Source organism: Thrips palmi, unplaced genomic scaffold (assembly GCF_012932325.1).
Source record: "Thrips palmi isolate BJ-2018 unplaced genomic scaffold, TpBJ-2018v1 HiC_scaffold_8, whole genome shotgun sequence".
Classification (NCBI taxonomy): domain Eukaryota; kingdom Metazoa; phylum Arthropoda; class Insecta; order Thysanoptera; family Thripidae; genus Thrips; species Thrips palmi.
In genome coordinates this window covers 12,077,310-12,104,826 of record NW_023144635.1, presented here as the reverse complement: position 1 = coordinate 12,104,826, position 27,517 = coordinate 12,077,310, and the positions used below count along the sequence as shown (strand labels likewise).

At 57.4% G+C, this 27,517-nt stretch overlaps 3 protein-coding genes across 3 annotated transcripts in view; 1 reads left to right on the top strand and 2 right to left on the bottom strand.

Annotated features, from left to right (window-relative positions):
* Nucleotides 1–18,169, top strand: part of LOC117653237 — a 29,844-nt gene extending 11,675 nt beyond the window's left edge. The window contains exons 5-11 of the mRNA XM_034398765.1: nt 4,837–4,987; nt 8,999–9,289; nt 14,438–14,522; nt 15,179–15,353; nt 17,122–17,316; nt 17,569–17,685; nt 17,967–18,169. Of these exons, the coding sequence (XP_034254656.1) occupies nt 4,837–4,987; nt 8,999–9,289; nt 14,438–14,522; nt 15,179–15,353; nt 17,122–17,316; nt 17,569–17,685; nt 17,967–18,134 (1,182 nt within the window). The 3' untranslated portion in view covers nt 18,135–18,169. The remainder of the gene's footprint in view (nt 1–4,836; nt 4,988–8,998; nt 9,290–14,437; nt 14,523–15,178; nt 15,354–17,121; nt 17,317–17,568; nt 17,686–17,966) is intronic.
* Nucleotides 18,170–19,872: 1,703 nt separating this feature from the next.
* On the bottom strand, nt 19,873–23,380 carry LOC117653430 (brachyurin-like). The gene is made up of 7 exons (XM_034399089.1): nt 23,278–23,380; nt 23,126–23,177; nt 22,877–23,039; nt 21,693–21,865; nt 21,411–21,500; nt 21,194–21,327; nt 19,873–20,510 (listed from the first exon to the last, which is right to left on the bottom strand). The coding sequence occupies exons 1-7, from the start codon at nt 23,335–23,337 to the stop codon at nt 20,331–20,333; spliced, it is 852 nt and encodes a 283-aa protein (XP_034254980.1). The 5' UTR covers nt 23,338–23,380; the 3' UTR covers nt 19,873–20,330.
* Nucleotides 23,381–24,200: 820 nt separating this feature from the next.
* On the bottom strand, nt 24,201–26,857 carry LOC117653428 (chymotrypsin BI-like). Its single transcript, XM_034399087.1, has 7 exons — nt 26,756–26,857; nt 26,627–26,675; nt 26,319–26,517; nt 26,066–26,235; nt 25,153–25,242; nt 24,894–25,036; nt 24,201–24,459 (listed from the first exon to the last, which is right to left on the bottom strand). Exons 1-7 carry the CDS (start codon nt 26,813–26,815, stop codon nt 24,280–24,282), a joined length of 891 nt encoding a protein of 296 aa, XP_034254978.1. The 5' UTR covers nt 26,816–26,857; the 3' UTR covers nt 24,201–24,279.
* Between the last annotated feature and the right edge of the window lie 660 nt (nt 26,858–27,517).

The window sequence follows — 27,517 nt, the reverse complement described above, 5'->3', positions numbered from 1 at the left end:
GCTGTTTTGGCGGGGGCTCCTGGGGCAATTAAAAGAGCCCTTAAGAAAGCCCTTTTGCGCTCGTCGGTCTCAAACCGCTACGGGAAAATACCTCTGCCGCGTTTCTGAAGGAGGGGATGAGTGTGTTGTAAAGTTTTTTAGGCAACACTTCCAATTTCGAACAGGGTGAATATGCAAAGAACAAGCACGAATGCGGCAAACAAAGGTTTTTAGCCCTTGGAAACTTCCCTATTGGCCTTTTTGTGAGGTAACAGAGAAACCCGCGGGTCGACGGAACCCGTTTTTTCTTTGGGGGGAAACAGAAAAGAAAACGTTGCCCGTTCAGTATCGGAAACACTAATAGGACCCTCGATTTTTTTTGGGGGGGTATAACCCAACCCTGCCGGTGCACGCCGAAAACCCGAAAGATAAAGTCCTTTGAACGGTTGGTGCCATTTGGGAAATGGGAAGTGCTGGGGTTTCACAACAAACCCCTTAAATTTTTCAGGGAGATCGGGATACAGAGGAGGCCCCGGGTCATCCCCTTTTTCCATGCTGTTGGATAACGACTCAGTGTCCAACAATATGCCGTTCTTCTACAACAAGTGTTGCTAAAAAACTTAACAGGATATATGCTGTTAATTAACAGCATCTTTTCTATCAGTGTATGGCGCGCCAGGGAAGACGCTAGCCAATTGTTTTTCCTCGGCAAACACAGTGCAGCAGCACGGCGGCGCGAGCATTGTCGTCGCCGTCGTGTTTTCCGCAGTGTACGCCCAAACAAGGACCCCGCGAGGCTCGATGAGAGCGGTACCAGTGTACCAGTGTGTGTTGCTGAAATTGAATAACGTTTTCGACATCATTGGCCGGTCGGCCGGCCGGCGGGTCGCTCGCTGGGTCGGTAATGTAATGAGGCCTTAAGCAAGCCCTGTGTGTGCGTCTCGTCGCGTCCCGACCGTCTGCGGTAACTAGGATAGGCCTCATGCCGCGCCGCGGAGAGGGGAGGCGGAGGGGGTGGAGGGGGGCGGAGGGGAGGGGAAAGGAGAGGGGAGCACGCCGACTTCGATCAGGGCAATATGCAAAAGCATTACAAAGCGCGATGCGGCAAGACAACAGGTGGAGCTTTGGAAACAGATTGCGCCGATATTCGGCCCTGCAGTGTAGGTACACGACGAGGAAAACGCCGCGGCTCGACGGAATCTCAGGTTTCATCTCTAAACGGGCTAAGGGGTGGCAAAACGGAAACACTAGACAAGCGTTGCCCCTTCCTATCGGAACCACTAAAAAAGACACACAGGTTGTTGTTGTGTTTTTTTCTCTCACGCGCGCACGGCAGGTGTGAGGCGTAGCGAGCCGCAGCACGCCGTGCCGGGGCACGCCGAGAAGTACGCAGACAAGATAAAGTCCTTTGGCGCCGCCATGTGGGAGATTCTCGGCCGAAGATGGGGAAGGGGAGGGGGGAGTGCATGGTGTACAAACAATGGGCATTACACGCTCCTTCAATCTCTTCACGGGCCAGTCCCCATCGGCGGGGCGGGGCGGGGCGGGGCGGGGCGTGGCGGGGCGGGGCGGGGCACGGCCCAGGGCTCAGGCCGGTCCCAGCGGATTCGTTCCATGACTGGTTTCGGCTTTTCGGCTCTGTCCTACTAGTCGGCCGATACATCATACCCGTGGGGCAGTGCGAAGCCCTTTCTAGGGCCGACTTTGGCCAAGCAAAGGGGGCGTCCCGAAACACCGTTCGCTGGCAAGGTGCGGCAAGGCTCGGTGCCCATGGGGCTAGAAGACCGGCGGTTCTAGATGCGTTTTGAGCTCCAGAGTCGCTTAACAGGCTCGAACTGACCGTGTGACCCCACCATTGGATTCCTCGTTCGGAAAGCGATCCATTGGTGGGGTCACACGTTCGGTTCGAGTCGCATTTAGCGACTCTGGAGCTCAAAACGCGTCTGGAGTTTCGGTCGCCTCCACCGGTCGTCTGGCCCACTGTGCGGAGCGCGCACTGCGAGCACTGCGGCGGTCGGGGTGCATTTGCATGGAGGTAGCCCGTGGGGCCTGGCCGGCCTGGCCCGGGGCGCCGCGGCGGGGGGCCGATCTTTCCCTGCCTGTGGCTCGGCCCGCTCCGCCCAGCCTGCCCGGCTCCAGCGGGTCACTTCCAGGTCGGTTCCAGGTCGTCTCCAGCGACGGCCTGCAGCTCCGCGCCGCGCGGGGGAACGACCGGCCGCGGCCCCGTATCGCTGCTTCCTGGACGAGAACAAGAAGAGGGCCGTGCCGGCCGCCGCGTCATGTTCCTGCCCGCGGCGGGTAGCGGCCCGGCAGCTGCAGCACACTGAGAGTCGTTTTCGTCGCTCCGTCTCTCTCGCACTCGTGGGGCGGCCCGTATGGGCGCGAGAGAGACAGATCGACGAAAGACTCTCGGAGTCCACAGGCCCACTGCAGAAAGAAACTGCACTGCTTGCCACTCGCTGGCTCGCACCTGGCTGCGCGACGCGGGTTCGACTCCCCTCCCCTGCCGAATTTTTCGGTCCTGGTTTTGGCCATTTTCACGGGCGAGGTGCGGTGCGTGCCCGGGGTGCCTGGGTGCGGCCGGGCTGGCCAAAGGCTGGGCCAAAGGCCCCCCGCGGGCGAGCAGGGCGAGCAGTCTCATTCCGGGGAAAAGTCATTTGACCCTGAATCGGCGAGGCGACGGCTGGCGGCTGTTTTGCTGTTTTACGACGACCCGGGGCACCTCGCCGACCCGAACGCCGACACGACCCGCAGACGGATTCCGAGTCCCGCTCGCTGTCTCTGTCGCACTCACGGGGCGTCCCGTGGGGGTGCGAGGGAGACAGAGCGACGGAACGAGTCTCCGGAATCGCGGGGCGGGGCGGGCAGCGCGGAGAAACGAACTACGGCGGCCCTGCACGCCGAATGCACCGGCCTGGCCCAGGCAGGCAGGCGGTCGTTCTACACGGACGCACCATTAACATTCAAATTTTACCGCTTTTCCCGCCTTTTTGGAAGCGGCCGGCGCGCCAACTTCCCATTGTCAATTTCTTCCCCGGTCCGGGTTGGGAGCGCTCTAGTTATGCAGCGCGAGCCGAGCTTACGAGGGAGTCGTCTTCGCGTGCATTTCTTTGCTGCTCACTTTGTAGGTTTGGCTCTCGTTGGGCTCGTTGTTGTTGCTGCTGCTGTTGGTTTTTGTTATTGATGTCGTTGTTGTTGGCCACGTGCACAGCGCCAAGTGCCAGGTCGAGAAGTGGCTAAAGGTGCGTTCACGCTCATGTCGCGTTGGGTGGCGTAGCGTAGCGAACGCGACAAAAACCTCCTAGATTCATTCGCAAAACACAAGAATCTAGGAGGCTTTTGTCCCTCCGCTAGGCTACGCCACCCAACGCAACATGAGCGTGAACGCACCTTAAGTATTTGGGGGTTTGTTGTTTGTTGTTTGTTGTTTGTTGTTTGTTGTTTGTTTGTTTGTTTTGTTTGTTGTTGTTGTTGTTGTTGTTGTTGTTGTTGTTGTTGTTGGCTTGGCTGGGTACACACCGCCGGGCTCGAAGGCCGAGAGAGGTACCTCGGCAGCTCGAATTAAAATATCAGCCGTGTTGTTTTAATGACCGCAGCATGATGCGGCACGAAAGTTCGAATATGGATCAAACGGGGGGCCACTTTCGGCGGTGTCGGCAGAGCGGCGGCAGAACACAGCAGGACCTACATCGTGGTCGACAACCCCCCGGTGCTGCCCCATTCTGCCCGTTCCACTTTGTCTTCCATTTGTGTGCGCGCTTTTTCCCGGCTTTTTGTTTTTGTTTTTCTCGCTCGTTGTTTCTTTTTTCTCCCTGCTCCTCGTCGCGTTGCCTTGTCGCGATGATCATCGCGTCGTCGACGCGGGAAATTAATGCCGCGTCATTAACTGGACAAACGACAACTCCGGATGGGTCAGCGCGGCGGCCCGATGCCGTATCGCTCTGTCTCTCTCGCTCCCGTGTGACGGCCCGCCGGCCCGCGGTGGTGCGAGAGAGACAGAGCGATACGAAAAAGCAGTGTGCGCAGTGTGCCCGACGGCCACCGTTTCTTCAGCGTCGCATACGACACACGGCGAGCCTGTCCAGCCCCGCATTGTTGTTGTCGTTTTTGTTGTTGTTTACGATACGAAATTGGCAGGAAGAATAATAAAAGTTACACGCCGTAATGACATGAGATTGAGGTTAGGCGGCGGAAGGAAGGAAACTCGAACTGAGACTGTGAATGAGAGGGAGGGGGCGTGAGCGAGCGAGCGCGGCGCGCAGCCAGTCGTGTGTGTGTGTGTGTGTGTGTGTGTGCAACGTGTGTGTGTATGCAACGTGTGTGATGTGTGATGAGGGCCTGTTATTGTGGGAACGGTGCGTGCGTGTGGGTGCGCGCGCGTGCGTGCGTGTGTTATGCAGTGTTTAACGTCACGTGGTCACACGACACGCGCTGGGGGTCACGTGGTGGCGGAGGCAGGGCGTGGCGTGGCGGGGCGCGGCGCAGTGAAAGTCAAACTGCCCCGGGAGTGTTTAAGCGCAGACATGGCACGTCTAAGAAGCTCGGCAGCAACGCGTCGCGCGTGTGGACGCACGCAGACTGAGCGCCGACCTACCTCGCCGTCGGGACTTCCGCCCCGGTGTGTGTGTGTGTGTGTGTGTGTGTGTGTGTGTGTGTGTGTGTGTGTTTGTGTGTGTGTGTGCGTGTGTGTGTGCGCGCCTTATGTCTGTGTGTGGTCGGGTCACGACATTGTCGCACGGCATAGTGCCGCGGCGCGAGACGGGTACAAGAAAAAGGCCATGTCCGCGAACTAGAGCGCCTGGGACCGGAACACGGCAGAGCGGCGCAGAGCATAATGACTTCATTTTGGTGCTGTAGGTGCTGGAGCTGATGAAGGAGGTGACGGAGGACGACGAGGACTCGAGCGACATCTCGGGCTACCACTCGGACTCGGACTCGGCCATCATGATGTCGGGCAACTCGCCGTACGTCAGCAAGCGCGCCAGATACAACTTCCTCACGCGCTCAGGTTGGTGCTCTCTTTTCTTGTTTTTCGGATATTTTTTTTTTCTTTGCTTGCGCGGCTGTGTTCATTTTCCACCCGCTGACAGCTACATTGGCGCACGCTCGGCGCTCCGCTCGGGAGACGCGAACGCACGAGTGGCGCCGAAGCACGCGAGCCGAGCCGTGCCGAGCGGCTTAGGCCCTCTATGTGGGCCTGGAGTCCTCGTTCCGTCTCTCTCGCACTCGAGGAGAGTGCCGTAGGGGAGCGAGAGAGACAGAGAGTCAAGGGCGTCCAACGGAATCGGACTACTGGACCTCGATCAGCCGGCTGCCATTCGGAAACCAGATCATTGCCTTGAAGGCGCCGTGCTGGGTAGGCCGGCCCGTGGAGCGGCCGAGCGCTGCAGTGTTGCCTGCCTCCATTACCATTACCATTAAGGGCTAGACCACACATGATCGTATGCCATTTCGGGCTCGGGCCCGAGACACCAGGCGCTAGGTCGCCGTGCTTAGAATCCTAGAGTGGGAGAGAAACGCCATATGCCTGTCCGCACCTTCTGACAGCGAAATCTGCCATACTTGTTATTTCCGGACCGCTGGTCTTGTTTCCGGCCCGTCTTTTCCGCCGTTTCACTCGGGGAGGCAGACGGCAGACGACATATTGTTTACTTTCGGGTCGTTGGCCTGTCGGGTGACATAAGCGAGGTGCGGAGGTACGTCTTTTCGCCATAACGGTGTTTGAATTCCGGAAATCGGAAACCGGCTCAGCGGTCCGGAAATGACGAGTATGGCAAAGTGCGCGTAGCGTTTTCGCAACTGGGTAATTCCACGGAGGCAAGGGGGGCTGACTCCTATAATACTTCGTACACAGACCTATAATACTTGTATAATACCTATAATACTATAATCCATAATACCAAAAAATGCCGCACATTTAGTGCAGTTTCGGGTTCAAAATGAGAAAGTTTTGTAAAATTGTGGTGAACAGGCGTTCAGCGATTTTTAGACGGATCGTTGGAGTAAGAAAATGGCGCTAAGGCTGATGACAAGGTGCTGAGGCTCTTAAAGATGCGCGGTAGTATTTTGAGGCTCAGGAGCGCAAGCCGGAATCCTTGTTTTCAACTAACTTGCGTATTTCGGAAACCTTTGGTACACGGAAAACCACTTAAAACGACACAATTATCTAAATAAAATGTTCGGAATAATACCTATAATACTCTATAATACCTATAATATATAATACTTCGTACACGGTTCGGGAGAGTCAGCCCCCCTTGCACGGAGGCGAATAACACTTTTTCGGCGCGACCTCACCGATTTCGTTCAAACTCGGTGAATCGATTCTTACTAGTGCCCTTTGGATCCCTGCAAAATATTAGCACTTTATCTCAAGCCGTTTCCGAGATATAAGCATTTGAAAATTTTACAACTTTTTTGAAAAAAGTTACACTTTTTTCAAAAAGCTGAAATATCTGGGCCCAATTTTAAAGCTACATAAAAACCGAGTACACCGTTGGAAAGAGCACAAAAAAATGAATCAAATCAAGTCATAAAACGTCCCTTAAGGTCCATGAACATTTTATCATTTTCTCTCAAACTGAAAAAATCGGTTTTTGCTATACCCAAAATACCTCATCTTCGATTTGCTTCAAACTTGGTGGGAAGGCTCCTCAGACCATCTACTTTAATGCCCTAAAATATTGGGAATCTTTTTTGCCTCGTTCGCCGTCCACGGGGCCCCAACGTGTGTCGGTGCCCCCAGAAAACAGCAAAAAACAGCCGAAAAATTGACCTTTGGCCACCGTTGCCTCTCCTGGTTGTTTGAATTGCGCGCCAACAGTTGCGTGGTTGCCAATTTTTCATACTCCAACCCGTTCCGCCACCTTGTTTTGATTCGCTTTCGTGAAGAGGTCGGAGGGGCGGCGTGACTCGAGGCAGGAAGGACTGCACAGGCGCAGGGTTCCATGGATCAAGGGTGCGGGTACGCAGCGCTGCGGCGGATAGTGTTTGCAACTGGAGACCCTTCTCGGCAGATGACACGGTGGACGAGGTGTAGCGCGCCTGGCCCACATGCTGCAGGCGTGGGATCTAATCCTCATGATTATTTTTTATTATGATTTATGATTATTAAGCGAATCAAAACAAGGTGGCGGAACGGGTTGGAGTATGAAAAATTGGCAACCACGCAACTGTTGGCGCGCAATTCAAACAACCAGGAGAAGCAACGGTGGCCAAAGGTCAATTTTTCGGCTGTTTTTTTCTGTTTTCTGGGTGCACCGACACACGTTGGGCCCTGTGGACGGCGAACGAGGCAAAAAAGATTCCCAATATTTTAGGGCATTAAAGTAGATGGTCTGAGGAGCCTTCCCACCAAGTTTGAAGCAAATCGAAGATGAGGTATTTTGGGTATAGCAAAAACCGATTTTTTCAGTTTGAGAGAAAATGATAAAATGTTCATGGACCTTAAGGGACGTTTTATGACTTGATTTGATTCATTTTTTTGTGCTCTTTCCAACGGTGTACTCGGTTTTTATGTAGCTTTAAAATTGGCCGAGATATTTCAGCTTTTTGAAAAAAGTGTAACTTTTTTCAAAAAAGTTGTAAAATTTTCAAATGCTTATATCTCGGAAACGGCTTGAGATAAAGTGCTAATATTTTGCAGGGATCCAAAGGGCACTAGTAAGAATCGATTCACCGAGTTTGAGCGAAATCGGTGAGGTCGCGCCGAAAAAGTGTTATTCGCTTCCGTGGAATTACCCAACTGACCTCTCCCACTCTAGGACTCTAGCCGTGCTGGGTAGGCCGGCCCGTGGAGCGGCCGAGCGCTGCAATGTTGCCTGCCTCCAGGGGCCATAGCCGCATTGCACCGCGTGCCTCGACCACCTCTTGATGATGACGGTGTAGATGGTGGTGGAGATGACGAGGCATTGCGTTGTTGCCGAACTATGCGGGTCCTGTTCCAATAAGTAGCTACGCACACCCTGTACTTTACACGCGTGAATGCAGCGCCTCTACACGTGGAAAAAAAGATAGCGCTGTGTGTGTGAGAGAGTGTGTGCGTGATGCGAGGGCGTGCTTCTCGGAATACCACGGCGTAATGCAGGCTGTTCCAGAAACACACACACATGCACACACTCTCTGGCTTACTTCGCATGACCGTCGAATTCGGCACGGCGCGCAGTCAGTGTGTGTGGTGCCTCGGAAAAAAGCGTACTTCTCTCTGCATTTCTCCTTGTCTTCTCTCTCTCTCTCTCTCTCTCTCTCTCTCTCTCTCTCTCTCTCTCTCTCTCTCTCTCTCTCACTCACTCACTCACTCACTCACTCACTCACTCACTCACTCACTCACACACTCACTCACCTACACACACTTACACACACACACTCTACTCAGGCCATCCGCTCCGATTCGAGACCTGCAGCATCACGGCGCTACCGCCGAGCGTGGCAGGGTATCGGTGTGGCACGGCGAATTGCGCGATGCTGTGCGATGCCACGGGCAATTAGGGTGCCTTGCTCGATCATCTAGCCCCCCATCCTGGTCGCGTCCTGGCCGGCGAGCCGCCCGCCGCGCCGACCTGCAGGCCCTGGCCCTGGCCGCCCCGGGGGCCTGCTTCGCCTGCCCGGCCTCCTCGTTGTCGGACCGCAAGATCGCGGCCGGCAGATAAGCAGCCTCGTAGGCGAGGAACTCCACGTCCGATCGACACTCCGCTCCACAGTAGACTGATTCCGCGGGAGAAGTTCTCGCCGCGCTGTCTCTCTCGCACTCATGGGGCGTCCCGTGTAGGTGCGAGAGAGACAGAGCGACGAAAACGACTCTCGGACTCTGTCTGCAGCAGCAGCGCTCCGTGCTCCGCGGCGCCCCGTGCGCAGCGACGCGAAAAAGCGGAACCGGCCGCTCGTCGTGTGTAACTACACTACAACCACGCCCCGCTCCTGCTGCCTGTTTGCTCCCTGTCTCTCTCGCACCACTGCGGACACACTGCCGAGTGCGACAGAGACAGAGCGACGCGTCTGACTCGCGGCCCCTCTGTTGCAGTGCGCTCCTCCAGCAAGTGCTCGCGCCTCAGCGTGCTGGGCGGCGCGCTCGGCCCGCTCGGCCCCAAGCTGTCCACGTCCTCGGGCGTGTCCTCGGGGCTGTCCTCCGGCGGCAGCGTCCCCGACTCCAACGAGTGCGCCGAGTGCAACGCCAAGGGCGTGGGCTCCGGGTCGTCCAGCGAGGAGGCGGCGTCCTCGTCGCCCACGCCGCCGGCGCCGTCCTCTAGCGGGCCGCAGCGCCTGCGCCACCTCAAGCACAAGAAGGAGCTGCTCAAGGCCAACTCCGTGCCCGGTAAGAACGGTGGCGGCTCCGCAGACTGATTCCGCAGTGGCGTGCGGGGGGGGGGAGGGGGGGTCATGCCCCCCCCCCCCCTTTGGCCACTAGGCAGCCGCCTGGAAGGTAGGCAAATTGCGTCACTTTCCCCCTATAAGTAGGCAAAAAGCATGGCGTGACCCCTCCCTTTCAAAATTTCTGCGCACGCCACTGTGATTCCGAGAGTCCTTTCCGTCGCTCTGTCTCTCTCGCACTCATGAGGCGTCCTCTGTGGGTGCGAGTGAGACAGAGCGACGACAACGACTCTCGGAATCAGCCCGCTGCCTGCGCCGCTGGAGCCCCGTTCTCCTTTTCTTTACGGCAGCCCCACAAGCTTTCCTTTGCAGCCCGACCCCCGCGGGCCTGCGGGCGGTAGGCAAAGCCAGGCAGCCCAGGCAACGCGGCCGCGGCTCGAACGTCGAACACGGCGCTGGCCCTTTCGCCGGCGAGCGGCCCGGACGCCCGCCCTGCCCATAAGCATTCCGAAATTAAAGTCCTGCTAGACTTCCAGGACTCTCTTGTCCGTCGTCAAATAAATTCTCGCTCGGAGGATAATGAACCGCCCGTCCGCGAGTCCGGCGTGTTACAGTGTAACCTGACCCTGCCCGCCGGATCGGCCCTGTCCTCGCGGCCCAGTTCTGCACAGTGGGCCAGAAGACCCTTGGAGGCAGTGAAAACCCCGGACACGTTTTGAGCTCCAGAGTCGCTAAATGGGACTCGAACTGAACGTGTGACCCCATCAATGGATTGCTCCCCGAACGAGGAATCCATTGGTGGGGTCACAGAGTTGGTTCGAGTCACATTTAGCGACTCTGGAGATCAAAACGCGTCTAGAATTGTGGCCGCTTCACCGGTCTCTGGCCGATTGTACACAGTGGGGGACGACCCTGTAGGTATTGTTGGGCTCCTACGTTGCCCACTGTGCGCAGTGATTAATAGCTCCAAGAATCGGCCGCCGTTCGGCGCTAAAACTAAGGACTAAAAACTACGGAACTATAAACACAATAAACACATTTCGACGTGCCCTAAATGAACTCTGGTATCTCCACCAGACTGATAGAACTATCGTATCTCCCGGACGGCAGTAGAACTACCGTACTCGGCCGGCGCCCATAGAAAAGACGTAATTCGGGAGATCTGGCAAGACTATTGTATCGCTTTTTCGGCCTGTTTTTAAGAGATTGAATTGAAAGGTTAAGTGTCACTAATATTCGGAAAATGAAATGAGTTTGATGTCATTGTCAACCTATAATATCCCCTTTCATTTTCCAACATTTTAAGACACATTTAACCTTTCAATTCAATCTCCTTGAAACACGCCTAAAAAGCGATACAACACTGAGAGAAATATCTTCGTATTTTTAACGAAAAAAATTCCGGTAATTTGTTATATGATTCAACGAATCTCGAATTACGTATCAGATCCAGGTCCCCAGAAGGTCTCGTAGCGTCCCTACGCGGTCCCTCGCAAGGCCAGGTTTCGGGCAGGTCTCAGATGGTCTCCGCCACGTCCCTCGGGGTTCCAGTCAGGTCCTGGCTGGTCCCAGCCAGGTCCCTGGAAGGGCCCCACGGCGTCCCTCGGGGTCTCCATGACGTCCCTCGAGGTCCCTGTGGCGTCTCTCGAGGTTCCCATGACGTCCCTCGAGGTCTCCATGACGTCCCTCGAGGTCCCTGTGGCGTCCCTCGGGGTCTCCATGGCGTCCCTCGAGGTCCCTGTGGCGTCCCCCGGGGCCTCCTTGACGTCCCTCGAGGTCCCTGTGGCGTCCCTCGAGGTCTCCGAGGTCCCTGTGGCGTCTCTCGAGGTTCCCATGACGTCCCTCGAGGTCCCTGTGGCGTCTCTCGAGGTTCCATGACGTCCCTCGAGGTCCCTGTGGCGTCCCTCGAGGTCTCCGAGGTCCCTGTGGCGTCTCTCGAGGTTCCATGACGTCCCTCGAGGTCCCTGTGGCGTCTCTCGAGGTTCCCAAGACGTCCCTCGAGGTCTCCATGATGTCCCTCGAGGTCCCTGTGGCGTCCCTCAGGGTCTCCATGGCGTCTCTCAAGGTCTCTATGACGTCCCTCGAGGTCCCTGTGGCGTCTCTCGATGTCTCCATGACTGACTGTGACCGCGTGATCGTCGGCACGGTCGCCACCCGGGGTGAGGGCCAAGGATCCCGATGTCGCCGACGGAGTTGTCATTGTCGTCGGCGAAGACGATGAAGTCGACCGGGGGAGCAGCCTGTGGGGGCGCCAAGCCTACGGAGGGAATGGCCGTTGCAGGCGCTTGAGCCGAGGGACCACAAATTAGACAGAGAAAGCGAGCACTGAGAGAACAAACGCTGACTTACTGGAAAATGGCTTACAAACTAGTTACAACACTAACGTAGGTCGCCAGCGCGAGCGGGCGGCGGCTCGGCGCGCGCAGCGTCATCTCGCGGTGACTCACGGAACCTCGTCCGCGCGCGAGGCCAGTTTGAGCGGTGACATAACGTCCCTCGAGGTCTCCATGATGTTCCTCGGGGTCTCCATGACGTCCCTCGAGGTCCCTGTGGCGTCTCTCGAGGTTCCCATCACGTCCCTTGAGGTCTCCATGACGTCCCTCGAGGTCTCCATGACGTCCCTTGAGGTCCCTGACGTCCCTCGAGGTCCCTGTGGCGTCCCTCGGGGTCTCCATAGCGTCCCTAGGGGTCCCTCCACGTTACTGAAAGTCTCCGTCACGTCCCCCTAGGTCCCTGTGGCGTCCATTGAGGTCCCCATGACGACGTCCCTGAAAGGTCCCCATGGCGTCCCTCGGGGTCTCCATGATGTCCCTCGAGGTCCCTGTGGCGTCTCTCGAGGTTCTCATCACGTCCCTTGAGGTCCCTGAGGCGTCCCTCGAGGTCTCCATGACGTCCCTTGAGGTCCCTGAGGCGTCCCTCGAGGTCTCCATGACGTCCCTCGAGGTCTCCATGACGTCCCTTGAGGTCCCTGAGGCATCCCTCGAGGTCTCCATGACGTCCCTCGAGGTCTCCATGACGTCCCTCGAGGTCTCCATGACGTCCCTCGAGGTCTCCATGACGTCCGTCGAGGTCCCTGTGTCCTCGAGGTCGCTGAGATAAAGTAAAGTTTCAAACTTTACCAAATAGACATTACCTTACAGATTTAAATTCGTCTCGAGAAGAAAAACAAAAAATGTCAACACATGTTATGGGTAAAAATGGGAAATGATAGAGTTATTGGATTTTTAGAGTGCAAAAATGGTCAAAAAGACATTAAAAGTTCAATAACTCTTTCATTTTCCATTTAAACCCATGATATGTGTTGGCAGTTTTTGTTTGTCTTCTCAAGACGAATCTAAATCTGTAAGATAAAGTCTATTTGGTAAGTTTGATACTTTACTTATCTCAGCGACCTCGAGGGACGCCACAGGGACCTCGAGGGACGTCATGGAGACCTGGAGGGACGTCATGGAGACCTCGAGGGACGTCATGGAGACCTCGAGGGACGTCATGGAGACCTCGAGGGACGTCATGGAGACCTCGAGGGACGTCATGGAGACCTCAAGGGACGTGATGGGAACCTAGAGAGACGCCACAGGGACCTCGAGGGACGTCATGGAGACCCCGAGGGACGCCATGGGGACCTTCCTGGGACGTCGTCATGGGGACCTCAATGGACGCCACAGGGACCTAGGGGGACGTGACGGAGACTTTCAGTAACGTGGAGGGACCCCTAGAGACGTGACGAGGACCTGAAAGAACGCGACGGTACCTCGAGAGACGTGACGTGAACCTTGGGGGACGTCGCAGAGACCTAATGGGACGCGGAGGAACCTGGAATGACGTGACGGAGACTTTCAGTAACGTGGAGGGACCCCGAGAGACGTGACGACGATCTGATAAAACGCGACGGGACCTCGAGAGACGTGACGTGAACCTTGAGGGACGTCGCAGAGACCTAATGGGACCTAGCGGGACCTGTAGGGACGTGACGGAGACCTTCAGTAACGTGGAGGGACCCCGAGAGACGTGACGACGATCTGATAGAACGCGACGGGACCTCGAGAGACGTGACGTGAACCGTGAGGGACGTCGCAGAGACCTAATGGGACCTGGCGGGACCTATAGGGACGTGACGGAGACCTTCAGTAACGCGGAGGGACCCCGAGAGGCGTGACAGGGACCTGAAAGAACATAGCGGGACCACGAGAGACGTGACGTGAACCTTGAAGGACGTCGCAGAGACCTAATGGGACCCGGCGGGACCTATAGGGACGTGGCGGAGACCTTCAGTAACGCGGAGGGACCCCGAGAGACGTGACAGGGACCTGAAAGAACATAGCGGGACCATGAGAGACGTGACGTGAACCTTGAGGGACGTCGCAGAGACCTCATGGAACGCGGAGTGACATCGAGAGACGTGACAGGAACTCGAAGGGACCTCAGAGACGTCGCCGTGACTTGAAGAAACGCGAAGAGACTTCGCAAGACGAAAATGAGACGTGGAGAGACTGGACGGGACCTCACGTGACGTCGCGAGACCCTCCAGGGACGTAAAAGTACGAAAAGTCATCGTTATTATGACGAATTACTGATTTACGAAGAGTATTTTACGAAAATTACGTTTTTTTCTCACCGAATCTACTAATATTTCTCTCAGTGAATAGTCTTGCCAGATCTCCCGAATTACGTCTTTTCTATGGGCGCCGGCCGAGTACGGTAGTTCTACTGACGTCCGGGAGATACGATGGTTCTATCAGTCTGGTGGAGATACCAGAGTTCATTTAGGACACGTCGATTTACAGCCTCGAAACCGAGGGGGCGACCCTGGACGGCGGCGACAAAATCACGCCTACACTGCTGGGAAAGTCGTCCAGGGCCGCCACAACCCTAGGGGGCGGGAGTACAGCGGCAAAGTTTTGTTATTTGCCTACCTTTTAGGCGTCTGTCTAGGCAGTTCCCCCCTCTCTGTATCCGCGTTTGATCTTACACTGCCGTGCCGTGCCACCAGGGCTGCCAACCTAACCTAACCTTGCCCTGCCCGCAGGATCGGCCCTGTCCTCGCGGCCCAGCAGCGCCGTGCCGTGCTGCCAGGGCTGCCAGCCGCGCGCCGTGCTGCAGGTGCTGCCGCCGAGCAGCGAGCGCGAGCAGCGGGAGCAGCGCGAGGCGGCCCGCCTGCGCGCCGAGGTGGACACGCTGCGCTCCGAGCTGGCCCTCGCCAAGACCCGCCTCACCGCGGCGGAAGAGTCCGAGAACAGGTGCAGTTGGCCGCGGTGCCGAGACGCCCGCTTTTCACAATGGCTCGTCATGACGATGACGTCACGATGACGTGCACCCCGAGAGGGTGCCGCGCAACTTCTTACGGCGACACTCGAAGCGCGACTTGACGCTTCACACACGAAATGACCAGCCGGTTTACTTTTTTGTGTGCAAGACTTTTACAGTTGTACCCGACTGCTTAACTACTTGTGTTTTTCCCACGACGAGCAGTGACACTACTTACCCGCGGCGTTTGCACGCGCGCCGCGGCGCTGCCCCGGCGGCCGAGAGACGCGAGACGGGACTGCGCCGCGCTGATGCAACCCGAATGCAACACGAACGCAACCCGGTTGTCCTGTCCGAGCCTTTCGGCCCATGCGGTCGACAGGGCGCAGTCTCTGCCAGCTCTGCCAGTGACAGCCGCGCAGCAGGCTCTGTCTCTCTCGCACCTAAACGGGCCGCCCCATGAGTGCGAGAGAGGCAGAGTGCTGCAGCCGCACATGGCGATCCCACTGATTATCGCCCCTGCGCAATGGCCGTGCATGCGATCCCGCGCACAACACGCGAAAAAAAGACGAAAACAAACAACGATACAGCACGAATGAGTGTTCGAACCCGCACCCCGCCCTGCGCTGACGCCGCCCTTGTGTTGCAGACCTAGCGCGGCCCCCGCGGCCGGCGAGTGCGAGCTCGGCGCCGACCGGCTCGTGGCCTGCTACGCCAACCTGTACTCGCAGGCGCGCGTCGACACCCTGGACGCCCTGGACGCGCTGCCCGCGCTCCGGGACGCCACCGAACTTAAGTCTAAGATCTTGTTTTCTGTCGTCGTGGTGAGTCCCGCGCTGGTGCGGCCCCCGGGCCCCTACCCCTCCTTCAGGGAGCCCTGCTCTGCTGTCATTCCTCTGTTTTGCTAACCTCCCCACCTCCCCCCGCTTGCGCACCGAGTTTTCCAGTGTGCCGCGCCGTCCTGCAGACGGTTCTAACCCCGAGGCGTCCCGCCGCCCGCACCGCCGCCCCGTTTCCGCTAACACTGTTCTTCACCGACTCTGTCCTTTGCGCACTCCACGTCCTTCTGCTTCACTGACTCGTCTCTCTCTCTCGTACTGTACAATGGTAATGCATGTCGGCACGGCCGTAAGCCGTGCCCGTCGTGTAAGTATGTGAAAAATAATGATAAGGAAATATGGCAGCAGTGCCGCCGGTTGCGCTTCGATAGCAGATGCAGGCCGAAACAAAACGCGAGTGCCTTTTCCTTTTGCTGGACCACAAATTGTGGGCGTATTGTGCCGCCCCGGCCGACAGCGCCGTCTGGGATTTACGCCGGCGGGCGCGTCGCGTCGGCCTTGCATGCCGAGAGTCGCTTTCGTCGCTCTGTCTCTCTCGCACTTATTCGGAACGCCCGATGAGTGCGAGAGAGACAGAGCGACGGAAACGACTCTCGGAATCAGTCTGCTGGGCGAGCGGCCGGACAATGCGGTCGTGCTGCGCGTCGTGCCAGCTGCGATTTGGGCGCCAAGTTTTAGGCAGCGCGCGCTTCGGGAGATGGCGAGCCCTTGGTCGCCCTTGGCCCTCGGCGAGACGGCCAGCCCGAAGGACGCCAAGGGCCCCGAAGGACGCCAAGGGCCCCGAAGGACCCGAAGGCCCCGAAGGGCCCCGCATCGTATCGGCCGCCCGCCCGCCTCCCCCGTTTTCCAGGAACTCGTTGAATACCGGTCCAGTGGGTCGCATGCGGTCGCATGGGCGCAGGGCCGAGGGCGTCGCGAAGCCAGCGAAGCCCTGGCGCTGTCTTGCTGCCCTGCCGCCTTGACCCAAATTATTGTTTCTGCCGCCTCCGCTCATGTTTGGCTGCAAGGGCCCCGTTTTCCACCGTCTGCATCTGCTCACGAACTCGCTAATCCCTGGCCGTCGCGCATTGCAGCATTTCGGCAGCTTGTTGTAATCCGCGAGCGAACTGACTTGGTTTTAAACGTCGAACCGGGCTGGGCCTGTCCTAACATCGTGGATATGAGCGCCTCCCCTTCCCCCTTGGCTGTCCTGTACGGTGTGGTGGTGGACCGCCCCTCTTGCGACACTGTCCTGCATCGCGCAGGGCGGCCTGGACGCACACTGGGGCCTCGGGCTACGCCTAGGCCTAGCCTAGGCTACGCGGCTAAGCGGCGCACCCCAGCCTGAGGGCCTTGTTGTACGGCCAGGCCGCCCCAGCCGTCGCCCGATAGTGATTCTGGTCCGTTTTCTCTGTTTTCCCTTCCTCCAACCAACCTCCCACCTCCGGTCTTCGTCATCGCCTTCCCGCCAACGCCTGCCCGCCAACGCCTGCCCGACGACGCCTGCTCGCCGACGCCTGCCCGACGACGCCAACTGCCCGTCGATGCCTGCTCGCCGCCGCCGACGACGACGCCTGCCCTCCCGACGACGCCTACCCGCCGCCGCCGCCGCCGCCCGCCCGCCGACGACGCCCGCCCACCCGATGACGCCCGCCCACCCGACGACGCCTGCCCACCCGACGACGCCTGCCCGCCGACGACAACGACGCCTGCCCGACGACAACGCCTGCCCACCCGACGACGACGCCTACCCGACGACGCCCGCACCGAGTAGCTCGCCTTCCGGTCGGCCCAGAGCCTGCTGGCGCTCAAGAAGGAGCACATCCGGCGCATCCTCCACCTGCCGACGCCGGCCGCCGACCAGAGCGACGCCGCCCCCGCGACCACCGCCGCCCAGGAGCTGGAGCAGCACGTGTCGACGTACCTGCGCCGGACCGTGGACTCGTTCGACCTCACCAAGAGCATCGACGTGAGTACTGTGATCTTCTAGTTTCAAGGTTTGGGAGCAAGGAGAGGAAACACACTGAAAACTTAAGTTCTCAGTACACTCTTATAGTGCTAAAAGTGTGCACACAGTACTCAGTTCATTCTCCGGTTCGTTTCACGCTGGCGGACTTCGCCAGCTTCTCTAACTCATCTAGAACTCTAGTGACTAGGGCCTCTGCTCAAAACTTGAACTGCGTCAACCAGTTTGCGTTTGTTTGTCTGTTGGGCGTTTTAGGAAGTTTGCAGTCAAATTTGGGCCACGCTGTACGACTACCCCAGCCTCAAGACGTGCGGCGGCCTCCTGCAGTACGTGCGGGACTCCGTCCGCCTGGCGTGGGCCCTCGTCAATCAGGTAGGTCCCGGCTGGCTCCAGCCACTAAGGCGTAAGTTGGGGAAGAAAAATACAGGGCAAGAAACCCTTACATCGAGCCACCCCTCCATCAGATATTTCAACTTGAAAATCTGAGTGTGAACTCGTAAGTGGATGTCGAGGTCTGTGGATAGTAGGCCCCAAGAAGCGGGTGAACTAATTTTCTTACCCTGTACTTTTCTTCCGCAACTTACCCTTTAAAGTCGATTTTTGACATTTTGAAACTGAGTTGAACGCCGTTTCCTTTTCTGCTGGCCCTCCAGACGCCGACCTACGTGCTCGAGTACGAGCAGCGCCTGTTCCGCCGCGACGTGCACGTGCGCTTCCACTCGTCCGACCCCGACAGCGAGGCCATCCGCACGTACCTGTGGCCCGCCCTGCTGGAGGGCGCCGGCGGGCCGTGCGTGCACAAGGCCGTCGTGCTCACCTAGACGAGCACCCCGCCGGGCGCGCGCGCGGACCTGGACCGAGGCCAGGTGGGTACTCCGCGGTGTCATCCCGCTGCACAGCGGGCCAGAAGACCGGCGCCGGCGGCGGTCAAAACTCCAGACGCGTTTTGAGCTCAAGTCGTTAAATGACACTCGATCCGAGCGTGTGACCCCACCAACGGATTGCTCTCCGAACGAGGAATCCATTGGTGGGGTCACACGTTTGGTTCGAGTCCTGCTCAGCGACTCTGGAGCTCAAAACACTTGTAGGGTTACGGCGCCGTACTTCTGGCTCACTGAGGTGTGTCAGTGCCATCGCGCTGCTGCCATCTTCACGGAGTGCTTGTTCTTGTTGCAGACGCCCCAGTGCCGCTGGTTCGGCACCCGAGCTACGCGCCAAGTAGCCGGTGCGCGAACTCGGCCTCCGCCGCCGCGGCGCGGCCGCCCCGTGGAACACCCCGGCTATCTCGGAGCACCTAGCTGGCGTGCTGACCCGGCGCCCCGCCGCGCCCCGCCGCCTCCGTCCAGGCCACCGTCATCGAGTGCTGCCCATGCCAGCGCTCCGTGCGCACCGCCCCCGCCCCACCCTCCCCCGTGTCGTAGTGTTGCCCCCAAATGGACTCGGCGAATGCGCCGTCGGCAGCCTTCGGTCGGACCGACCGGTCGCTCGGACGGGCGAGGAAGCGAGGGCCTCGGCGGCAGTCGCCCGCCCTTGGCCCGGTCTTGGCCCGCCCCACCCAAGGCCCCACCGACGCCAACCCGCTCAAAGTGTCAAAGTGTTGCCGCCGACTGACTTGACTTTATCGTCACTAACCTGAGCTGCAAACGTAAAGTGCCTCGAAGAGTAACATATTGTTTGTTTTTGTCTCTGTTTTTGTCTCTGTTTTTGTCTCCGTCCCGTAAAGTCCACTGAAGTGCAAGCACAGTCTCATGGAGCAGGGCTCATTATAGCTTGTGCTACACACGTACGCGTCGACTTCAGTATTACGTATTTTCGCAAGTAATCCGATAAATGTCATACGGGCGAGCCATGGTTGTCGCTTCGTTTCGCAACTTTTCCTGTTATTTTATTCGACTTGTGTGTGTATTATGCGATCTTGAGTTGATCTTTCTTTTTGCGCGGTAGTTTAAAGTGACCGTCCGCTCGGTGCCATCATGTACAGCGTAGGATAAGATGATGGTCTACTGAGGTGACCTAGAAATGTTTAACGTCAGAACATCTTGACAGAACTCTGACTCCCGCTCATGTGGGTGTTTTTATTTTTGTATTCCTTACTGAAATGAGTGAAATGTATTTCACACGTGTTATTGTATTGTACCCGACTTTGTGATTCATGTCTTATTATAAAATATAATTTATAATTTATTTCCAACGTCGGCGTGACACTATCTTTCCATCCCGTCACATTACCCTTCCCTTGCATGATGGATTTTGATCCAGGAGATCAACGCCACAGTGGGCCAAAAGACCGGCGCGGGTGGTCAAATTCCCGGACGCGTTTTGAGCTCTAGGGTCCCTCAATAGGACACGAACCAAATGTGTAACCCTATCAATGGATTGCTCTTCGAGCGAGGAATCCATTGCTGGGGTCTCCCGTTCGGTTCGAATCCTGTTTAGCGACTCTGGAGTTCCAAACATGTCTACACTCTAAATGTCTTACGAAGAAATTTCCCATATTACGAAGGGAATGGCGCAAGCATAATACGAAGGTGGTTTTTCTTCGTATTACGAAGGTTTTTCTTTGTATCTTACGATGAAAAAGGTCAAACGATTCGTATTACGAAGGAATATTGCTTCGTATTATGCTTGCGCCGAATTCATTGTAACATACGAATAACATAGGTCAAATTTCATTGTAAGACAATTAGAGTGTAGATTTGACCGTGCTCACCGGTCTTCTAGCCCACTGTCCACAGTAGAAACGAAAACAATGATAGATTTCGGCCAGCAGTGTGCGTCAATACTCCGCGTGCGGGTCGGTCGAGGCCCTGTAGCCCTGCGGCGTGGGGTATCGCCGCTCTGCGGACCGTGTGAGTCTCATTCTTGTGGCCGCACGCGTTAATCCCAGTGGATCTACTCGAACAGAGGCGAGCTAGTCCGATTAAGTCCTCTGGCCGCGCCATGCGCCTTGCGCGTTATCAACTGGGATTACGGAGTAGTGGTCCGCACGCCGCCTTCACTGTAAGGCCTCGGCGCCCTTAGGGGAAGTTGACGCCCGTGGTCTCGGACAGCCAGTCCAGGAAGTAGTTGACGCGCGTGAAGCCCACGGGGCAGCCCACCGTGCAGCCATCCTTGCAGCCGAAGCTGGTGAGGCCGATCTGGATGACCGAGCCGTCGTCGTCGCCGCTGGGCACCGTCAGGGGGCCGCCGCTGTCACCCTGCAAGCAGCAAACAAATCAAAAACTTAAAAAATTAAACGTTTTCTCCGAGGGGGTATTCACTCGAGGTATTCTGTGTACCCACTAGGATATTCATATTCATATTCTTGAATATTCATAAATATTCATGTATTCACAAGTATTCTCCATATTCACACATATTCAGAATATTTCGAAGTATTCGCAAGTATTCGCGGGTATTCTCTTAGTATTCACGGGTATTCCCTAGTATTCAGAGGTATTTTAGTTTGTTGGCATTATTTCGTCGTTTTTTGTCCGAAATTCGGCGCGAGAGCTTCTGGTATCACTCTCGGGTCCATATTTGGACGTTTCTTACTGACAAAATGAGATTCTAGAAGAGTTCTGGTTCGCGGCTAGCCGAAAAACTCTATTCTTTAACTTACATATTCACGTATATTCTCAAGTATTCACTCATATTCTGGGGTATTTGCACATATTCCCAAATATTCATTCATATTCTTTGATATTCGTAGTTTTTTTGTATTCGGAGATATTCACGACTCTTAGTATTCAGAAGTATTCACAAGTATTCACGCATATTCATATTCTGTGTACCCGAAAAAACCGAGTGAGTACCCCCTCGGTTTTCTCCCTAGAGAAAAACAAAGCGCTTGCGTATGGGGAAACTAGAAAGGCGTGGTTTGCTTCGCCGGGCATCGCACCTTGCAGCTGCTGGTGCCCTTGGCCTCCAGGCAGATCTGCGACACGTCGGCGGCCTCGTAGTACTTGTAGCACACGTCGGTGGAGACGACGGGCAGGGAGGTGAACTGGAGGTGCGGGCTGATGGTCTGCGAGTCTGCGAAAGTGAGTGAAACCGGTGAGCGCGCTGGCCGTCATCGTCATGCTAGCCGTGTCTTTGAACGAGGACGCTCGACTTACTGTCCGCCACCTTGCCGAAGCCGGACACCGTGGCCTTCTGGCCCGCGTAGTTGACGCCCGCCGGGGCCAGCTGGACCAGCTTGATGAAGTCTGCGACATCAAAACCATTCAGCCTCTATCCGCCAGTGTGGTGGCCGCCCCCAGGAGACTGATTCCGAAGGTCCTTTCCATCGCCGTGTCTTTCTCGTACCCACACGGGACGTCCCATGAGTGCGAGAGCGACAGAACGGCAAAAACGACTCTCGATCAGTCTACAGTGAGTGGTGCACCGCCTTGACGTACCTCCCGAGAGGTCGACCTCCCTCCACAGCTGGATGACGCCGATGTCATTGGTCACTTCGTACGAGTTGTAGCGCTCGTGGCGCGTGGCGGCGTTGCTGACCTGCACCTCGCGGCCCTCCTCCTTGGCCGCCACCATGTTGGACACGCCCAGAAACACGGTCCAGGTCTTGAAGCTGCGGCACAAGCGACGCGTCATCCCAGCGGCACAAGCGACGCGTCATCCCCCCTAGACTCCGACGAAGTCCCGGCCCATAGGCCCCGATACGACCCCGACCCGGCCCCGACCCGGCCCCGACCCGGCCCCGACCCGGCCGAACCCGGCGACCCGCCAGCCCGGCCCGACCGAAAGCCGGCAGACGGCCGGGCCGGCCGGCCGATACCCGGTCGCCCTATAGGGACCCGGCAAAGCCTCGGCCAAGCCCCGACAGAGTCCATCCGAGTCCGGCCAAGTCCGGCCACGGTGTAAGAGTGCGCCACCCGAAGAGTGGTCTCCCTACACCGTAAGTCCGGACTGTGGCGGGTTCCACCGGACTTACGGCGTAGGGAGACCACTCTTCGGGTGGCGCACTCTTACACCGTGGCCGGACTTGGCCGGACTCGGATGGACTCTGTCGGGGCTTGGCCGAGGCTTTGCCGGGTCCCTATAGGGCGACCGGGTATCGGCCGGCCCGGCCCCTCGGCCGGGTCTGGGCCGGGTCTTTGCCGGGTCGGGGCCGGGTCTCGGCCGGGTCGGGGCCGGGTCTCGGCCGGGTCGGGGCCGGGTCGGGGCCGGGTCGGGGTCGTATCGGGGCCTATGGGCCGGGACTTCGTCGGAGTCTAGGGCCAGCGGCCCCACAACGCTGTGTTTACAACCCTCGCTGCACTGCACAGTGGGCCAGTAGAGCGGCGCCGGCGGTCAAAACTCTATACGCGTTTTGAGCTGCAGAGTCGCTAAACAGGACTGGAACGTAACGTGTGACCCCACCAATGGATTCCTCTTTCGGAGAGCAATCGATTGGTGGGGTCACACGTTAGGTTCCAGTCCTGTTTAGCGACTCTGCAGCTCAATCCCTTGGTGGGGACACACGTTACGTTCCAGTCCTATTTAGCGACTCTGCAGCTCAAAACGCGTGTAGAGTTTTGGCCGCCGGTCCTCTGGCCAACTGTGTGACAGTTTGCAACCCGGCCGCGGCTGCTCTGCTCACCCGTCGACGCAGTGCGCGGCCGTCAGCACCCAGTTCTTGTGGATGAGCGAGCCGCCGCAGAAGGCGTTGAAGTCCAGGTAGATGCCGGCCTGGAAGGGGAACTGCGTCCTGGAGGCCACATCGCCGTTGAAGATGCGCAGGCCATGGCCGCCGTGCGTGCGGGCTGCGGACAGGGCGTCGCCGCCAGGTTGGCCTGAGTTCCCGGTTCACCCGCTACACTAGCTGCACTTCAAGGCGCTTGCAACTTACCGGGGCCGGGGACCTTCAAGAAGGGCACCCTCTGCCTGGCGGCTGCCACATCCTGCGCAGGGTGTCAGTTCCGGTTAGAGCTCGCGGGCGGCACGCGGCGCGCGGTGGCCGAGGGGGCGGCCTGGGGGCGGCGCGTCGTCGGGGTGGCTCACCTGGGAGGCGGCGGCGCTGGCCAGGACGGCGCACAGCGCGAGCAGCGCGGGGGTCTTCATGGCGGCGGGTGCAGGTCGCCACTGGGCCGCGCCGTCGCCAAACTGACACATATAATCGCGCGTCGTCGCTATCTGCGATGGCGGCCGTGCCGTGGCGGCCGCGTCATGGCGCCGCGCCGCGGCGTGGCTGGACTCGCCGTAATCTTGCCGGATTATTGGAAGGAAGGCGGTCACTGTGACGTCCTGCAGGGCGTGCTGGGCCACGGCGGCCGGGTCAGCACTCCACAATGACCTCGAGCACTACTCGTGCAGTGGTCTGCGCGGTTCATTTAAACCGCCGGGGACTGATTGTTTTCTCTTCGGATCTCAACTAAGGGAGAATCAAAGCACATTTTGTGTGATTTTTATTATGGAAGAATCTTAACTCCTTCCCTACTACCTTAGCGACTCACTTTGTAGTCGTGTGGGTGGTGGTTCAAGTATACAGAAACCATCGGTCGAACGAGCGTTCTACTTCACTCGACAAAGTGAGAAGGTAAGTAAGCCCCATGTCGGGAATCGGTCACTAATTTGACCCCCATTTATTTTCATGCCTGTTGAGTATCTTAAGGTATTTTACCCATTTTGAAAGTTTATTTTGTGTCAATGACCTCGAGTTCGCAGATCCTGCATTTTTCTCGGTACTTCCGGGTCGGAGGTCAAATGCATCATTCAATTTCCTGGCGCCCCTTCAATCACGTTTTAAAGAGAGATAGCCGACATTCCGCACCGTTTCCCCGATAATCCGTAACGGTAACACTGGTGGATCACGGCTTTTCTGGATCAAGATAAAGATCCCCTTAATCTTGGTCGCGTGCTCGGTCCGCTCTATGCACGCACCTGAAGAGGAGAGGAGGGGTGGGGACGAAAACCACGCAACCATCCCCAGTCTTTCTCAAAATTTATTATTAAATTAGTTTTCTAGAAAAAGTGAGCAGCATTTGGCAGCACTGCGCCACGTTGCTACTGAGGATTTTTGAAGTCGATTCCCGTGGTCTCGGAGATCCAGTCGATGAAGATGGCGAGGTTGGTGTAGCCCACGGGCCTGCCCAGGCTGCAGCCCGCCGTCGCGCCGAAGCTCACGGCGCCCACCAGGATCGTCTTGCCGTTGTCGTCCACGGTGAACGGGCCGCCGCTGTCGCCCTGGGTGAGTCGAAAGCCAAAGGTTAGCTTAGGTTAGGATAAGTGAGGTTGGGCTAGCATAGGTTAGGTAAGGTTAGGATGAGTTAACTTAGGTAAGGTTAGGATGGGTGAGATTAGGTAAGGTTAGGATAGTTAGGTTAGGTAAGGTTACACTTCAAACTTAACTGTCTACTAAATACTGCACACTTACAGACGCATGCTTTGAATGTACACAATTACAACTGCATGCTTGGCTTCAACTCCGTGATGCGCTTATGCACTTGTAAGTGTGTACTTGGCCAAGCATGCATTTGTAAGTGTGTACTCGGCCAAGAATGCAACTGCAAGTATGTTGACCGTGTACTTAGTTAACAGTTAGGTTTGCGTTTGTAGGTTGGGTTCAGTAACTTTAGGTTAGACTGAAGTCAGGTCATGGGATGAACAAGATCGCGCACCTTGCAGGAGCTGCTGCCCTCGGCGCGCAGGCAGATGACGGACGGGTGCAGCGGGGAGTCGCCGTACGCGTCGGCACACACCTGGTTGTCCACCACCGGCAGGCTGGTGAACCTGAGTCGGGGGCTCACGGGGGAGGCGTTCACTGCAAAAGACGAGCGCGGAGCCGTTCAAACACTCGCCGTCGCACAAGCATGTCGGCAGCAAAGCCGGGCAAAGCGCTTTGCGAATCGGTAAGGCCGTGTGGCCGTGGTCACTCACCGTCATCCGTGCGGCCGTACCCGGACACGGTGCCGGTCCTGCCGAGGTAGGAGGCTCCCTTGGGCGTCAGGGCGACGGTCTGGATGTAGGCTGCGGGACAGAAAAAGGGCGGGGTGAGCTTCGTCTAGTCAGGTGCGGATCCAGTGGCGGAGCAAAAGGAAAACTGCCCCCCTCCCCCCCCCACTCCCAATTCCACCCCCACCCCACCCAACCCCCACCTCCAACCGTGGCCCCAAGATAGCCTTCGCCCTTCCCTTGGACTGGCTCTGGATCCGCCACTGTTTCCGGTTTGCCGGGGTGCGTGGGGCGAGCGGGGACTGCAGCCCAGGTAAAAATGGCCTTTATAAAGGCCATTATAAGGTTTTCTATGATTTTATAAGGATTTTTTATCCAATTTTATAAATTTTAATAATGTCATATGGATTAAGATTTATACAATCACACGGAAGTTTTATAAAGGGATATGTGTGCAGTTATATAAAGTTTTATACAGAAGGATGTATATGGCCGTATATAACATAATGGATTCCTATATAATCATAGCTAAAGAGCTCCTCCTTATAGAGATATATATGGAGACATATAAACAGTTTTATATAACTATATAAGGCCATCCCTATAAAACTTTATATTTACTTATAAAAGTTCATAAAATCATATGTATGAACGTATATATATACTTATAAGTTTTTATAAGCCTTTTGATATGGTTTTATAAATGTTTATAAAAATTCCCGTCTGACTTTATAAAACCCATTTTTACCTGGGAGACTGGTTCCGAGAGTCGTTTCCGTCGCTCCGTCTCTCTCGCACTCATGGGACGTCCCGTATAGGTGCGAGAGAGACGGAGCGACGAAAGCGACTCTCGGAAGCAGTCTGCGGGCGCGGTGCGCGGTGCGCGGTGCTCACTCACTGCTGAGGCCGGCGGGGCGCATGAGCTGGATGACGCCCACGTCGTTGATGATTTTGCGGGCGTTGTACTCGGGGTGGTGGTAGCCGCCGCGGGTCACGTGGGTCACGCGGCCCTCCTGCACCGGCGTGAGGCTCTCCGTGCCGCCCAGCAGCACGTACCAAATAGTGCCACTGCAAAAAAAAGAGAAAATCATATTTCAAAGATGATTTGACGGCTTTTCCTCCCGGATGTCGTCCGTTTGCAGTGCACTTACTCGGCGACGCAGTGGGCCGCGGTGAGGACCCACTTCTCGTTGATGAGGGAGCCGCCGCAGAAGACGCTGAGGTCGATGAAGATGGCGGCCTGGTAGGGGAACTGGCCGCGCTTGGCCACGTCGCCGCCGAAGATGCGGAGGCGTCCGTCCTCGGCGGCGGCCTGCTCCGCCTCCTCGACCTCCTCCAAGGCCTTGGGGGCTGCAAGCAGCGCGAGCAGCGCAATCGGTGAGGAGGTCGCGCGTGCTGCCTGCCAGCTAGGGGCACCGCGGAGCAGGCCAAGCAGGCCGTGCTGGCGAATGGTACTTACGGCCGGGGACGTCCCTGAAGAACACGGGCGTCTCGACCGCCTGCTGCGCCTGTGGGGGCAGTGAGTCTTTCAGTCAGAAGGAAGCGACAAGAAAACTCACCCCGATTGTAAACAGGGGGAGGGGTGCACCTCGGCGAAGGCGCAGGCCAGGACGGCGACGGCCGCGCACAGCACGGACAGGGACTTCATGTTGGCGGCGCTGCGGCGTCACTGGCCGCCCTCCGCGCCCGGTCGCCTATATAGCGTCGGTCCGGCCGCCAGGACGCCGCCGGCGTCCACGAGACGACGCCGACGCCGCCGCGCGGAGGGCCGCCGACGCCGCCGTCCTAGGGGCCTAAAGCCTTGATTACTGCGGCTTATCAATCGGGGCTTTGCGCGCTGCTGGCGCTGCTTGCGTGGGCACCACGCGGCCCGATTCCGCCTTTCGTCACGACCTCGGTGACGGGCAGGTGCAGGTGCAGGGGCAGGGGCAGGCCCTGGTTCTCGGCCTTGCTGGGCACACTGCAGCGGCCCGGCCTCCAGCAGCCCCAGCCGGCCTGGACGCCGCCTGTGAATCGGAGGGTAGGCAACCCATCCGGCACGCGCGCGACCCATGCGGCCTGACAGCCCGGCGTGGTGCTTCTGGACAGGGTGCAGAGGGGAGGGTACACAGAATGCAGTGGGCGCAAAACGTGCACAGGGTGGTGCCATAAAGTTCGCGGTTCTGCGATCCACTTCTGTTTCCTGCGATCCCTGCGCTTTGCTTTTTGCGAGGAATCCCTGTGCTGGGAAATGTTATCGCAGTCCACCCTCACTGCTTCAAGATAAAAGTTTTGCACTTCGTACCATTTGAACTCCCGAGAAAAGTTCAGAAATCTCAAACGTGACTCTGGTCAATTAGTGTGCCTGCTA

What these genes read in the sequence shown, in the direction of transcription:
- LOC117653430 (XM_034399089.1), bottom strand. Translation starts at nt 23,337, where the DNA reads ATGAAGACCCCCGCGCTGCTCGCGCTGTGCGCCGTCCTGGCCAGCGCC. An exon ending in CCAGCGCCGCCGCCTCCCAG is followed by an intron (nt 23,178 to 23,277) that starts GTGAGCCACCCC and finishes CACCCTGCGCAG; the next exon opens with GATGTGGCAGCCGCCAGGCA. An exon ending in CTTGAAGGTCCCCGGCCCCG is followed by an intron (nt 23,040 to 23,125) that starts GTAAGTTGCAAG and finishes CCCTGTCCGCAG; the next exon opens with CCCGCACGCACGGCGGCCAT.
- LOC117653428 (XM_034399087.1), bottom strand. Translation starts at nt 26,815, where the DNA reads ATGAAGTCCCTGTCCGTGCTGTGCGCGGCCGTCGCCGTCCTGGCCTGC. An exon ending in CTTCAGGGACGTCCCCGGCC is followed by an intron (nt 26,518 to 26,626) that starts GTAAGTACCATT and finishes CGCTGCTTGCAG; the next exon opens with CCCCCAAGGCCTTGGAGGAG. An exon ending in AGGGCAGCAGCTCCTGCAAG is followed by an intron (nt 24,460 to 24,893) that starts GTGCGCGATCTT and finishes CGACTCACCCAG; the next exon opens with GGCGACAGCGGCGGCCCGTT.